The 15665-nt window shown below is 30.5% G+C and overlaps 1 protein-coding gene and 1 long non-coding RNA gene across 2 annotated transcripts; both read left to right on the top strand.

The window, feature by feature from the left end:
• The first annotated feature begins 1511 nt into the window (after nucleotides 1-1511).
• On the top strand, nucleotides 1512-3593 carry LOC123908414. Its single transcript, XM_045959036.1, has one exon. It carries the CDS (start codon nucleotides 2062-2064, stop codon nucleotides 3436-3438), a length of 1377 nt encoding a protein of 458 aa, XP_045814992.1. The 5' UTR covers nucleotides 1512-2061; the 3' UTR covers nucleotides 3439-3593.
• Nucleotides 3594-9911: 6318 nt separating this feature from the next.
• Nucleotides 9912-11799, top strand: LOC123908611. Its single transcript, XR_006809649.1, has 3 exons — nucleotides 9912-10072; nucleotides 10334-10427; nucleotides 11573-11799. It is a non-coding gene; the product is annotated as an uncharacterized LOC123908611 (long non-coding RNA).
• Nucleotides 11800-15665: the final 3866 nt, after the last annotated feature.

Here is a 15665-nt window from a genome sequence, read left to right on the forward strand (position 1 = left end):
TAGAAAATTTTTAATATTAAAATGTATATGAAGAATTAAAGTAATATTGACCATTACTTCAACAATAAATTTGGATAAATTTTCATACAACATAAATTATGATATTAGGATGCGGGATACATTTGTTGTCGATGGATGCAGGTTCGATTCCCACTGTAGACAAATTAATTTTTTTTAATATAAAATTGCAATAAAAAGAGAGGAAAAATGATTAGGTTTAAGGTTAGCTTATCGAAATAAGCTTAGAATATAAGAGATAAGAAAATATTATAAATGCATTTAATATTAGGTTAACATATTAGGATTTTTAACTTTAATCACAATTGAAGCACATGCTCTAGTGGTTGAAAAACTTTTTTGTAAGCGCAAAGGATGTGAGTTCGATTCTCATTGTAGACAAATTATTTTTTTTATGTAAAACTACAATAAAAAGAGAGAGAAAATGATTAGGTTTAGAGTTAGCTTATCGGAATAAACTTAGAATATAAGAGATGTGAAAATAGATAGAAAAATTCAATTTTAGAATAGCGATACTATTTTTGGTTGCTTCTAGGGTGAGGTATCAAGTAAGTCTCTCACCGTGAACCATGTTTAACAACCATTAGATTAAATAAGAGTAAATTGTCAAATACCCCTTGAAATTTTAAAAAGTTAATTGACTTTTTAAAATTTCAGGGGAGTATTTGTCTATTTCCAAATTTCATGGGGGTATTTGACGAATTTTAAAATTTTAGGAGGTATTTGACATTTACTCGATTAAATAAACTATTATAGCGTGTTCCGCTAAAGGAAAGGGAAATAATATGATTCGGCGTGGTAATGACAAAAAAGATCACGTAGACTTTTTTAATTTAATGATCAATTTGAGTGGTAGGCGTCTCACACACATGTGCGGGGTGTGCGATGGTATCGGACCTCAAAATTTTGAGGGCTTCAACTCAAAATTTTGAGGTCCTATAATATTACTTATATATTATTTATACCTATAAAATATCAAATGTATATTAATAGATTAATTTTTAGGCCCTAAAATAATAGTTATATATTGTTAATGTTCATAAAATATCATATGTATCAATAGATTAGTTATCTATAATCGTAAATATAGTTCTAGTCTATTTTAATCTTTGCATACAATTTGATCTTAGATTAAGATGTTCCTTTTTGACGTTATATACAAAAATAATTATTTTGTATTTCTTGTTCCATTTAATTTAATGCAATTGATTTAATATTGGTAATTTATATGTTTATAAGAATGATTTTTTTTTTATATTATATGCAATTTAAATCAACAATTTTTTTTATTAAGGGGCCATTTTTATATTTTGCACAAAGTCTCCTAAAACTCGGAGACACCCATACACCTGTGAGAGACTTATTAGAACTCTCACTTTAAAATTCACCACTATTTTTATGAGTTTTTTTAAAAAATTTTTTTTATGAGTTTGATAAGATAAAAAGAGACAAAAATATAATTAAACCTACACTTTATCACTCATATTGTGAAACGAATCATTGCGCTGATACATAGTAAACCGATCTTAGAGCCAACCTCTGTTTTGTGTATCATCTAATTTTCTGAGTAGTATTTATCTCTTTAAGCTTAGTCTCCTTGTTTAAAGAAAAAAAGTAAATACTCTCTAAATTTTCACCACAAAGAAAAAAGAAGGCACCACCAAGCAATTACGTATAAAAAACTCGAAAAGGAGGATAACTAACAAAACAGTATTATAAAAAAACGCGTTCCAAAAAAGTCTTTAGACAATCCTGTTATTTCCACCAAGTCACTCACGAGTCATCATCATGATTCACACACCCATGAAATGAGTTATGAGCCTATGGCCCAACCCCATAATGGAAAAATCAACTTAATAAACATCATACACACCCACACCACTACTACCAAATACTTAGCAATCAACAAACAAAGAATTGAAAGACCTATTTCCTGAGAGGTCACTTGAGGATTTGTTCTTCGACCTAGAGGTATTCGGTTAGATACTCGGCACAGAGAAAAACCAAACAAAGAAAGTGTAGTGAAGTGAAGTTATCCAAAATATGGAAAATTATTCATATCAATCATATCCAGATTCAGGTAACTCATCACCACGTTCGAGAGAAATCGAGTTCGAAAACCCACCCACTGGAACAACAACAACAGCACCATGGGAAGATCAACAACAAAACCAAACAAGCAGCTACAAAGCAAAATTCATGTGCAGCTATGGTGGCAAAATCCAACCAAGAACACACGACAATCAACTCTCTTACGTTGGTGGTGAAACTAAAATCCTAGCCGTTGATCGTAACATCAAGTTTCCATTAATGATCTCAAAGCTCTGTTCTCTCATCGAAGCACCTGATGTTTCCTTTAAATACCAACTCCCTGGCGAAGATCTCGATGCACTTATCTCAGTAACTAACGACGATGATCTTGATCACATGATGCATGAATATGATCGTCTCTACCGTGCTTCCGCTAGACCCGCTCGTATGCGATTATTTCTTTTTGTTAACGAATCTGATTCTGTTTCAAATCCACCCGACCCGGTTAAACCGAATAACGTTGATTATTTATTCGGAATTGAAAAGCCTGTAACCGTTGTTGCTCCGCCACCTACTGCCGTTAAATTTCACGATCCTGTTCCAGAGCCGGTTGCTCCGTTACCTGAGTATCATAATCATAATCATGTTCGACCCGGTTTGAATCCTGATCGGGTTGTAGATTCGGATCCAGGTTTGAACCATCCGCTTGAGATTCAGAGGCAGTTACAACGGATGCAGATTGCGGAGAATGAACAAACTGGTTATCGGAGGAAAAGTGAAGATTATCCTGCCGGAGATTATTACGTTCAGAAAGTGCCGGAGAAATTTCCGGCGATGTCGAATTTCACACCACCACCGCCGCAGCATCAACAGCAACATCAGCAGCAGCATCAACCTGGTTATTGGCAAGAAAAACCTGTTTCCGGCGAGGTTTATCCACCGGGAGTGTCCGGAGGAGGTGATCCGGCGGTTTATATGGTTCCGGCACCGGGAACTTACTATCACGCGCCGGTGATGCGTCCACCGGCAACTCAAGGTTACTACACGGTGCAACGAATGCCGTCTGATGCTTACCGTGAAGCGCAGGTTTACGGTGGCGCTCCTCCGTCTAAAGCGCCGTTTTCGTCGGGAACTTCGGCGACTTATGCACCGGCGCAGCCGGTTAAAGGTCCTGTTTATGGTGAAGGAGTTAGTGTGGTTCGTTCGAGTGGGATACCGGATAATACGGTAAATTCATACGCACATGTGGCGTATGATAGTGCAAGTGGCAGACAAGTTTATTATAATGCTCCGGGTGGTGTAGTACACGCTCCTCCGTACCAAGGAGTTGCTGCACCTGTTACTACAGACGTTAAAGTGATGAGCAAGATTTCTCAAGGTTCAGTGTGATTAAAAGTTAAGATTAAGATTATGGTTATTATTAATTTTGAAATTATCATGTTAATAAGTACAGTATGTTAGACATGTTAGTACTATTATTGTTGTACACGATGTGGATTGTGTTGTGTTATACTAATGCTATGGTTAAATTTCTTTCTATGCCACTAATTTGTGTCAAGGATAATGTTTTATTTATCTTCAGAATTATGCCAAATTTGTTCAATAAATGTAGCTGTTATAGAATATCATTGGAAAATATGTTAACTAGTGCTACAAAGAACCGGTGTTCCCGGAAAATTAGTGTTCTCGGACACTAATTAAAGGCGTAAGAGTAGTAAAAATATTTTGGAATTTATGTAGTCAAACTAATTTCCTTTAGCTATTTAACTAGTTTCTCTCAGACATCATGACGCAATATTATTTCTAGATGTTCTAATTGAAATCGAAAAAATATTTATTTTGGGGCATATAAGTGTCAATAAATTTTCTTTCGATTTAAATTATAGTGAGACAAAATTTATGAAGATATTTGGAATCGTGATCAAGCTGTTAACAATATTGTTGCAATTTGCTAGTTTTTTCTATTGATATTTTTATTTACATTTACATTGAAATAGAATTTTGAATTTATTCTTTTTTTTTTTGAACCAATTTTGAATTTATTCTAAATAAATTGAATCTTGAATATCATGGATAATTTTATTTTTTTTTAGAAAATTTGTTAAAATAATTTCATTTTCTTATGCAAAATTAAATTGTTTTGTACAATTTTTTTATCTTAACCCTCTAGTTTCATAGGAAAGTAAACTCGAATAATTCTGAACTGGATTTAAAAAGAAACTAAAGTTTAGTTAATATTTGAATTTGAATTTAATTTAATTTAAATTTTTTTTACTTAGGAGATAGGAGATAGCAAGAATGCTTAGGTAGCTAGTGTTTATTCAAATAAGTGAATTGAAAAAAAGTTATTAAAAATAGCAGATAGTATGTGAATTTGATAAAAAATGTAGTCATTGTCTCATCTCTATCATCCTCATGAATATGCATCAAAAGGTATACTAAACAACAAAATGTAGCAATCAAACCTGTGATGACTATTATTATGGCCAATTTAGATAATTTTGAATTTAACCTTTTCGTGTCCCATGTAGTAGTGTATCAGTATTTGACAAGTGCATTGTATTTAGTTAACTGCTCCAATCCAAAATCATACTCATAATTATTGGATTATAAAAACAGTGACACCAAACATAACAGGTGGAATTTTGGTATAGGAAGTGTGCGTTTACTTGAGTATCAAAGGCCCCCACAATATTTTCCTTTGAATTTAAGCAGAAGAGTGTGTCTTTTTCACACCAATTTTCTTTCAAGTTTATTGATTATTGGCTTCTTCACACTAGTAATAGTATTATACATTAAAATGTCACTGTTTCTATGACATATTTTTAGGCTGCGTGGCTCCATTCTTTGTTGGAAAAGTGTAGGATAGGAGTTGTTTGTTTTATTTTGACTATTTTATTTTTATATATTTCATTTATTTTTTTTATAATATATGCTCCATATCCATATAAAAAATATCTATTCAACAACTTGTCCAAGATCAAGATGAGGGTAAAAAGAGTTTACATGGTTGAGAAGATTTCTCAAGACATTCTTAATTAGTTCTTTTAAATCAAATCCATTCAAGAATTCATGATGATTCTGTTAGATAATAAAATAATAGTCTATGTTATTGGGCCTGTTAGTTTATAGTCCATTAGGTTTTATTATATATTCTTTAGTAACCTTTTTGTAATGTCAAGTAATGCAATAATATTCTATTGAAACCCTAGCCGTCTTTCTCTTTTCCTATTTGTGTATCTTTGATTCTAACATGGTATCGAGAGCTTGTTACGATCCGCCTTGATCCACTTGTCGCTTCCGCCGTCGAGTTCCCGAATAATTTTGGGAATGATGTGTTGTGTGATTGATTTGATTAATTTCTATTGGTTGGTCAAAATTGTTTTCTATTGAATTTAAGTGCAGCACGTTGCTTTTGTTTTTGCTGGGAAGAAAGTATCGTTGTTTCTTTTGGTTTTCGGTGACTTGCTTCTGGTTCCATTTTCGATGCTTCTTTGGTGGTGGGATTTAAGCATTCTTCAAAGTAAAGGGTGAAAGACATGTTTGTTGCAACTACTTCATTGTGTAATTTGATTTTGAATTGGCACGTGCACAGTAACTATTGGTTTGCAAAAACATTTGGTTCGGCAAGTCAGGACAAATACTTTGGTATTTTCATGGTGTTACTTTGTTACTGGTATGCTACTTCGTTTGTTTGTTTTGTTTGGATCATTTGAATTGAATTTGTTGGATTTGATTCAGTTTGGTTCTAATTGATCGACTCTCTGTTAATTCTTCCGATAGCATTGCACTTCCCTCCCTATTGCACTTCTCTTCTGATTTGCACGTCTCCCCCTATTGCACTTCTTCTTATTGCATTGCACTTCTCCCCTATTGCACTTCTCTTATGATTGTATTGCACTTCTCCCTATTGCATTTCTTCTGATTGCATTGTCCCCCTATTGCATTTCTTCTGATTGCATTGCACTTCTCCCTATTGCACTTCTGATTGTATTGCACTTCTCGCTATTGCACTTCTTCTAATTGCATTGCACTTCTCCCCCTATTGCACTTCTCCCCTATTGCACTTCTCTTATGATTGTATTGCACTTCTCCCTATTGCATTTCTTCTGATTGCATTGTCCCCCTATTGCATTTCTTCTGATTGCATTGCACTTCTCCCTATTGCACTTCTGATTGTATTGCACTTCTCGCTATTGCACTTCTTCTAATTGCATTGCACTTCTCCCCCTATTGCACTTCTTCTGATTGCATTGCACTTCTTCTGATTGTATTGCATTTCTCCCTATTGCACTTCTTCTAATTGCATTGTACTTCTCCCCTTATTACACTTCTTTTGATTGCATTGCACTTCTCCCTATTGCACTTCTTCTGATTGATTGCACTTCTCCCTATTGATTCTTATGATTGGTTTAGTTTGAATTTGTTCGATTGATTTGGTTTTTGGTTAGCTTGGACTGCATTGGATTGGATGTTGGATTAATTTGGTTTGGTTCTCCCCTCTTAGTTGATCGTGATCTTAATTGGGTTGATTTATTGTCAGGGCCAATTTGTAACAAGCTTAAAGCTTAGTAAGCTTTAGCTTGAGGGTGATGTTAGAAGTTTATTTTATTTGGTAGTTTATTTTATTTTCGTATTTTGTTTGACAAACTCATAATGCTTCTTATTGATGCATAATGAGTTTGAGAGTAGGTGTTAGATAATAAAATAATAGTCTATGTTATTGGGCCTGTTAGTTTATAGTCCATTAGGTTTTATTATATATTCTCTAGTAACCTTTTTGTAATGTCAAGTAATGCAATAATATTCTATTGAAACCCTAGCCGTCTTTCTCTTTTCCTATTTGTGTATCTTTGATTCTAACAGATTCAATGCTAGCTCTTGCTTATAATTGTATCACAAGATCACTATAGAAGAAGGTTTTGTGCTTCACTTTTTTAAAAAGATAAATATAATAAAAAGGTATGCAATGCATTATTTAAATTAAGACAAGTCATTTAAATTAAGACAAGTCTGTGTGAAAAATGAAGATAAATATGATACTCCATCCGTCCTAAAATATAAGCAAAAATAAGTCAAAGAAACTTGATGTATTTGGTTAAAAATTTGGACTAAATGCATTCACTTTTTCTTTTTTTGACAAGAAAATACATTTACTTTTGTTAACCACTTTTTGTTTATATTTCACAAAATCTGACTAAGTTTCACTAAAGTGTAATTTGAGCAAAGACTTGAAAGTTGGAATATTTAATTGATTAAATAAACCTATATTAGCATTCAACGCATAAAATAAAAATCATTTTAAATAAACCACACACACAAAAAAAAAACCACAAAATATATAGCATTTGTTAAGTTTCTAAATGTGAATGATTAAGGAACATATTAACTATGCATAAGTAAATAATATGATGAATATATAAGATTTTGTGACTCGTATATTTAATGGCTTAAGGTTTGGATGAGATGTAGCGTCTTCATTTTTTTAGGCCTTGAAGTATTGGTCTGTTGTTATTTCGGAAGCTCTCCCAAACTCCCCAACAAGTAGTATGAGAGTGCTGGTTTAGTGGCATGCAGAGGGTGGGTGGATCCTGGTTTGAAACAACTATAAGATGTGAGAACTCATACTTGAAATGAAATTGTTGAGTTCAAGTGTGAGTGGTTAAATATCTTAAAATTTTGAATAAAAGTTTGACGTATTCTTCTTTTATAGTATCAAAATATTATCCTATTGTTCTAATAGCTTTGAATGCTTTGAACTTAGATTTCACATGTACTCATCCTGTTTTTTGCTTGTAATGCTGCCCAAATAATTGGATTTCATCATATCTTCTGTTAAAAGAAGGTTATATAAAATAGAAGAGTAAACACGAAGTTTGCTTTGTTAAATAGCTTGCAAAATATAATAAATTAGGGGATTAACATAACCTAATTTAAGGACCAATATGACTTTGTTTTAAGGGATCAAAATGAACTCCAAATTAAGGTAAGAAACCAAAAAAGTAATTAAGCCTTGTTAATCTTAGCACACTAAGTTGGTTCTCTCATATGCTATATGTATTGTATTCTCATATTTTCCCAATTCTATAAATCTATCATGCTAACTAAAATCCATAATAAAAAAAAAATCATGCTAACTAAAAAATTAAGGATAATGAGGGCACATATAAGAAGATAAATGTGAAAAAAATTTATTAAAATTGTGGTGTATTCAATTATATAAGAAGAAAATTTCGTTTTTAAATCCTACAAACTGGACAAAAATTTCGTTTTTGTTAATATGACACTAAACATCGTTAATTTTATTAGAGATAGCAAACATGTGATAAATGAGTCACCAAAAATATAAATTTGTAATGCCACACGTCTCTTAACAAATTCTTTTATCAAATTTAACCCACCTTGATATTGATATTTCTTTTATCAATTATTTTAATGCTCATATATATTTACTTTTATTATTATGATCAAGATGTTAATAATTTTAGGTAGGGTTTCATTTTTTATGACAGAAACAAACTCATAGCATTTCATTTATCATAAGATGGTATAGAATCAAATATGTGGTGACTAGCATACAATTCTGATACACTTGTTAAGCAATGAGCGACATAATTTACTTATCTCCATACGAAACTTATTTTACAGTTTGAATAAAAATCTAGAAGTGATCTACATACTTTCACGATGCTACTAATTTCGGTACGGTTATCTGACTTATCAATAATGTCATTTACCACTAACTTGCAATCTACCTCTATAAACATTCTTGCCAAATCCATCTCACCGAACCACATAATAGTTTCTTTCAATCTGATCGCCTCCGCCTCCTCTTAATATTGAATAAATAATAAGAAGCTTGTATGATGTATCACAAAAAGATTTCGCCAACCCTAGTGAAAGTATTTCTTTTTAATGAATGATGATCAATTATTTTAAAGACTATTTTGTTTGTAACAACTTTGTATTGCACACATCAATGATTTCATATTATTTCTAATACTATCAATGAATTTTAGTTGATTCTTGGATCAGATATTAGGTCTTAAAAAAAAATTGAATTCCCATTATCAGGAAGTTATTAGAAGAAATCCAATTTAATTACAAATAATAAGTAGTATGTGTTAGATTCTTAAATTATCACTTGAGTTAACGTGATCCCAAAGTTTAAGTTTCATATAAAGGTAGAACTTGAAGAACAAAGTAAACGCGGTGTGACATTACATTGTGTAAGGAAAGAATAAATTCGAGATTAAACTTTGTATCATGTGATTGTGATGTGAGTGCTTTTTAGATTCAAAATTAAACTTTGTATTCACATGGAATTGCATGCTAAGCAAAATTCGAAAGAAACTTCCACAGAATAATGAGAAGTGTGCTATGACAGTATGGCTCGTTTTGTCGATTTTGTAACATTCAAACATATGCAGCACAAGTGTGTGGAAGAAGTAGGGAACGAAAAATATTCAATATGAGAATAAGAAATGAACAGCTTCAGCGAGAGAAGGTGAGTGTGAAAAGAAATCTCTCAGATTTCCATCAACCGGTTACCAGTAAGTGACTTTAAAAAAATGATAATGTGGACCAATAGAAGGTAGTGTGTTAAAAAAAGTGTGCTAATGAGTGTGACCATAGCATTACTCCTTCTGTAATTTATAAAGATTATATTGTTCAACTATATATTCTTCTAAGAAAATGGTGGGATAACTTTTTCAAAAGTAATAAAGAACACAAATAGCATCTAATATAGTGACAATGAAGCAACATATATACCAAATATCCAATTAATGTGTGAATTAAAATATAATTTCTCGAGCTTTCTTCTTAATACTCTCCACTGGTTATATTCTCCTTGCTTTTTCCCCTCAAAGCATGTGTTTGTGTATATATAGCAACATATATCAAACCATGCATCCCAACACAAAATTACAAGTTCTATTTTACAAGAAATATATTTGAATTAAAAGTGTTGTTCTTGAAGAAATGAGTGAGATCAAATATGGCTATCCATATCCTGCTCAAGGTACATATAATACATCATATATACTTCTCACCCATTAAATTATATAATAAACCTTTTCTAGCTTTTGAATTTCCTTTTTATGACAATTAAAAAACATTTTTGCTAGGAATTGATCAATTTTCGATTTTAACATGGTTAATTAGAATTTTTTATTCCATAAAAAACAATTAGAATTTGTCAATTAGATTTTTTTGGTACATAATTTGTCAATTAATGTTACTAAACATATAGTTGTTGTTGTTATTATTATGTCCCATACAGGCCCTTATCAAGGACCGCCTCCGGTGGCGGCACCACCACAATACTATGCGGCTCCACCACCACCAAAAAGAGAACCGGGTTTTCTTGAAGGATGGTAAGCAATCATATACTATAGAAAGGTTAATTAAGCCAAAAAATATAGACTATGATTACTTTCTGAAAACATTCAGTTTTTAATTTTTAAAATTTATGTTTATTTTAAATTGTTAACAATGAAAGACATGTAAGTAACCAGAAAATCAAAAAAAAAAAAAAAAACATGTTTGATGAAAATTTGTGATAAAGAGAATATGGAAGGAAAGTCGAAAGAATGCATTTTCGAAAACAAAAATTTGACTCAATGCTAGGTTTGTTTTCAAAAATTGTAAAAGAAAATACAAATGAAAAAAATAATAATAATTTGAAAGAACTCGAGTTCTATCACCGAGTGAATTTTTTTTTTTCAGACTTTACTTATGATATGGTTAAATTCCAAATTAACTATGTCTCTTTCCCGTATAAATCGGAGGAATATTTTTTTGAAAAAGAATAGTAAGAAATATAAATGGATATATACTACATCCGTCTCTTTTTATAAGACCTAGTTTGACAAAACACGGATATTAAAAAAAATTGATTTTAATATTAAATTGGTTGATAAATTATATTGATTTTTCATGTTTATCCTTAATAATGATTTTCTAATAATTAATTGTAGTGCTTGTAGAGAAAGAGAATAAGTGGAAGAATTTAATGTTGTTCAAAAAAAATTGTAAAGGAAATAAGCATAATTTTGAAAAAATATATAATTAATATAATTGATAATTGCAAACTGTTCTTATAGAAAGGGACAAATCTTTTATCAAATTAGGTCTTATAGAAAGGGACGGACGAGTATAAAAAAAAAAGGGGGGGACGGAGAGAGTATTCTCTTATGTTTATGTTGAAATGAAAATATGAATTATTAGAAGTAAAGAATGCCTTGATTTTCCTAATTATTTATTCAAGCATATATTCATTGAGATTAATTAGTGTAAATTTTTTATACATACGTCTATTTAAATCACAATATTCATATATATATTTAAAGAGATATTTTAGGGACCAAGATTAATTAGTACAATTTAAGTAGATGCATGTGTAAAAATATTTTACACTACTAAGAGTACACAAATTAAATCTATATTCATTTTTTGTTACTATTTTGATTTTACTTGTTTACTGATAGTGTTTATTTTTTGTTTTTCTTGATACATGCAGCCTAGCTGCTTTGTGTTGTTGTTGCCTCTTGGACGAGTGCTGCTGTGACCCAACTATTATTTTTGCGAGCTAATAATACATTTCACTAAACTGGGAAATTAAGACGCTATTGTACTTGTAACGATATTTATTTTATTTTTTTTAACTTTTTAAATTACATTGTTTGTGTGGATATGTCCTATCATGAATTGTATGAGTAAATAACCAATATTTGCTATTATATATGATATGATATGATATGATATGATATGATATGATATTGTACATTTGTTAATAAAATGGAATTCCCCTTATTATCTCATTTTTCTTTTCAAAATATAACAAAGGTAGAGAGTGAACATGACCACATTGAAACGAAGCCCATTAAAACTCAAAGCCAATCACACCATAGTAGAAAACAGGCATCAGATGTAGCAATGAACAAGTAAAGGGTAAAATTCATTATACTTATGATATACAAACTGACGCAATACGGAAGCGGGTAGGAATAATAAGCGCTAATCATATTATGAAACACGTGTTTGCAAACGACAAACTTGTCGGATAAAGTTCTGGAATCCACCAGACTTCTGGAATCCACCAAAAAGAGTAATTTAGAATCCATCAAATTTGAGAAAATTCTCTATCATTTTATTGAATCAAAAGGTTGCATTTAGTTTAGCTTAAATAGTAATAAAAAATAAAAATTACAAATTTCCTAAAATATTGTAAAAGAAAATAACATACCTAACTAAATAAAAATAATAAATCTGCCTAAATTATAAAAATAACTAATCTAAGTAAAATATAAAAATAATAAATCTAGCTAAGATATAATAAAACTAAATTTAGTTAAAATAACAAAATACTAACATCACAAACCTTTTCAACCAATTCTAAAATTAGTGACACGGCAGGTTCTTGCAAGTATACGATGGTTTACTAACAATGAAACACTATCATGATTCCGGAACATTTTTCAACAACATAGTAAACAAATTTAACAAAATCAAAGAACATGGTTTATCTGTGAAGTCCCGATACTCTAAAAATGGTGAAGAATCGTGTCTGATATATACCCGATACTGATACGCTCTCAATATGTCCCGATACGCGTATCGGAGAAGTACCGGTTAAATCATTATTTTTAAATAAAAAAATAATATCCGATATGTGTCCGATAGGGCTTGATTTTGCTCCAATACGTGCCGATACAACTTGATTTTAGTCCGATACGTACGCGATACGTGGTTTAAAAAGAAGAGTGAATAACAAATAAAAAAAATGGAAGGAGAATTTCTATTTTCTCATTCCTGTATTGGTGTTATTGTTATTTTTAGTTATTATGTGTCTTTAGTGAGGAGCCCTTATAGTATGTTATTCCTTAAATTGTTTTGTTCCGGTGCAAGTTTATTGGCTTATTTGTACTTCTTATACAATGAGCTATTGGTTTTTCTCTATAATAATAATAATAATAATAATAATAATAATAATAATAATAGTTATGTTTATATATTGTGCATTTATATATTTAAATTTAATTTTTAAATAACGTATCGTGACAGTATCGTATCGAGAATTTAAAAAAACTACTCCGTGTACCCGTGCGATGCACGGGACGGGACTGTGTCGGTGCGTAAATATTGGTTTTTCATGGTGTGAATTGAGAGAGTATATTTATTTTATAACAACTGATAGATTACATTTACAACATAAAAATGTTTAAAAAAAACTAACAATTTAATCATTTTTAATTTTAAGAAAGAAAAAATTTAATTTTTAAAAAAATTTAATTTTGTTATGAATGTTAGTGGGTTTCCATATAAATTATTGATTCATATTATTGGCCCATTATATTTATCAATAAATAGATCTTATGCATCATGTAAAGTGAACTCTTAGTAAATAAGAAAAATTATATTCTTTCTGACTTTCTCTCTTCTCTTCTCTTCTTCCCTCCTCCATATATATCAATGCTCTTGATGAATAATAGTACAAACTCTAATTACTAAAAATATCTTGCACAAAGTTTTAATTAGAAAGATTTTTTTTGGCTTAAATGCAATTTTGGCTTAAACTTAATGGTTAGAAGGATTAAATTGTCAAAATTTAGTTACTTAAAGGATTAAAGAGTCGATTATTCAAACTTAATAGAGCAAAATGAAATGAAAAAAAATTAAAGGATCAAATTGTATAATGTTTATAGCTTAAGGACCAAAATGAAATAAGAAAATTATGGAACAAAGTAAACCTATGATTAATTAATTTAATTAAGGGACAAAAATATAAATAAAAAAAGTGAAAGAACACTCCAGAAATTTGTTGTTAGTCGTGCATTTGTTAAAGGTTAGTAGTATTCCTTGACGTTGAAAAAGAGCGGAGGAAAATGAAGGGTCCTCATCTATAGCATTTGTTGGAAGGACAAAAATAAAAGGAATATCAAAGGGTTTTGAGCAGATGTTAGGCAGGATAATTATTTAATTAGGCGCCTAAACTCGCAATGGACGGGTAAATTATACATAATCATATGTTTTAGATAATAAAATATTATATATTACCTCTAGAACAAAGAAGGTTCAACCCATTATGGGAGAACTCGAGACATTTTCATCTTATAAAATTAACGAATATTGCTTTTTGTTCTTATAAAACAAAAAAAAAAATCACATGTTATCCCGTGAGTTTAGTTCAGTTGGCATGAACATTGTATTATATATGCAGGAGGACGAGGTTCGACCCCGGTCATCTCACTTATCCACCTTATGAATGAAATTTCTAGTCATTATGCCTACTTGACAAAAAAAAAATCAAACGTTTTTATCCTTAGAATAATATCGATCTATTTTGTTTTTAATCCTAATGAACAAAATTTTGACATGTTATATTTTTTTAACATAATATGAAATTATATATGTTTAATATAATATATAGACATGTCTTGAACAAAAAAGGGGTCAAAACAATGACATTAAGATCAGGTCCATCCCCTATGAGGTGCAGGGTGAGCGACAACATCGAGCCTCAAAATTTTGAGGGGCTCAACTAAAAATGTTGAAGTAATATAATAATAATTATTATATATATTGTTAGTGTTTATAAAATATCAAATGTACTCAATAAATTAATTTCGAGGCCTTATAATAATGCTTATATATTACCAATGTTTAGTAAAATATCATATGTTTAATAAAAAAGATATCCTAATCAAGTAAAAAAAAATTACACGTTTCTTGATTAAGAATTTTCTCCCCTCCCAACCGAATTTTTCCATACGCATGAGCCATGTAATCGAATATGTGACCACATATTTAAGGGAACCAGAACGCCTACCGCTTGAATCAATTCATTATTGATGTTTCTTATGTTACTTATAATTTAAATAAATGATATTTTTTTAGTTTTTAACATATTTTTTATTAGGAGTCTATTTTTAATATTTAAATCAGACCTCCACATAGTCAGGATCGGCACTGATTAAGATGAACATAATCGTAAATTGGTGATGAGAGACTAAAAACAAAATAGAAAATATTTAGAGTGTGAAAAAAAGTGATTTTGTGTTTATAGAGATAAAAACCAAATTTACTAATTTTAATTTATAAGGATGAACAATATATTTAACTCTAGGAAAAATATAGAATTTTTTTTTTTAAATGAAGATGTTGATTTGTTTCCATTGCTCTAATGGGTGGCTATTAGAATTGGAAAGGGGAATTGAATGTGTATGAGATATGAAGAATTAATAAAATATGGGTAGGAATTTAGGTGGAATTAATTGTAGTATTGGAATAGGAATTTGAAAGGTTTTGCAAGGTGTTATTATTGACAATTAAGTAATTAATTAATTAAAAAAAGGGTAGAAGATTTAGGCGGACTATAAGTAAGTTTATGAGGGAAACATGTTTTCTGTCTTAATATATAAAGGATTTCCCATATCGGCGTATCGGTATCGTATTGGTATCGTGTCACGTATCCGGCTTCATAGTGGTTTACTAACAATGAAGCGACATCATGATTCCGGTACATTTTTCTCTCACAAGAACATACACATATCACAACTGGAAAAACAGTGGAAAGGCATGTTATAGCACTCACTTACTATTTGATCTAAAGT

The sequence above is a fragment of the Trifolium pratense genome, linkage group LG2 (genome assembly GCF_020283565.1).
Source record: "Trifolium pratense cultivar HEN17-A07 linkage group LG2, ARS_RC_1.1, whole genome shotgun sequence".
NCBI lineage: Eukaryota > Viridiplantae > Streptophyta > Magnoliopsida > Fabales > Fabaceae > Trifolium > Trifolium pratense.

What these genes read in the sequence shown, in the direction of transcription:
- LOC123908414 (XM_045959036.1), top strand. Translation starts at nt 2,062, where the DNA reads ATGGAAAATTATTCATATCAATCATATCCAGATTCAGGTAACTCATCA.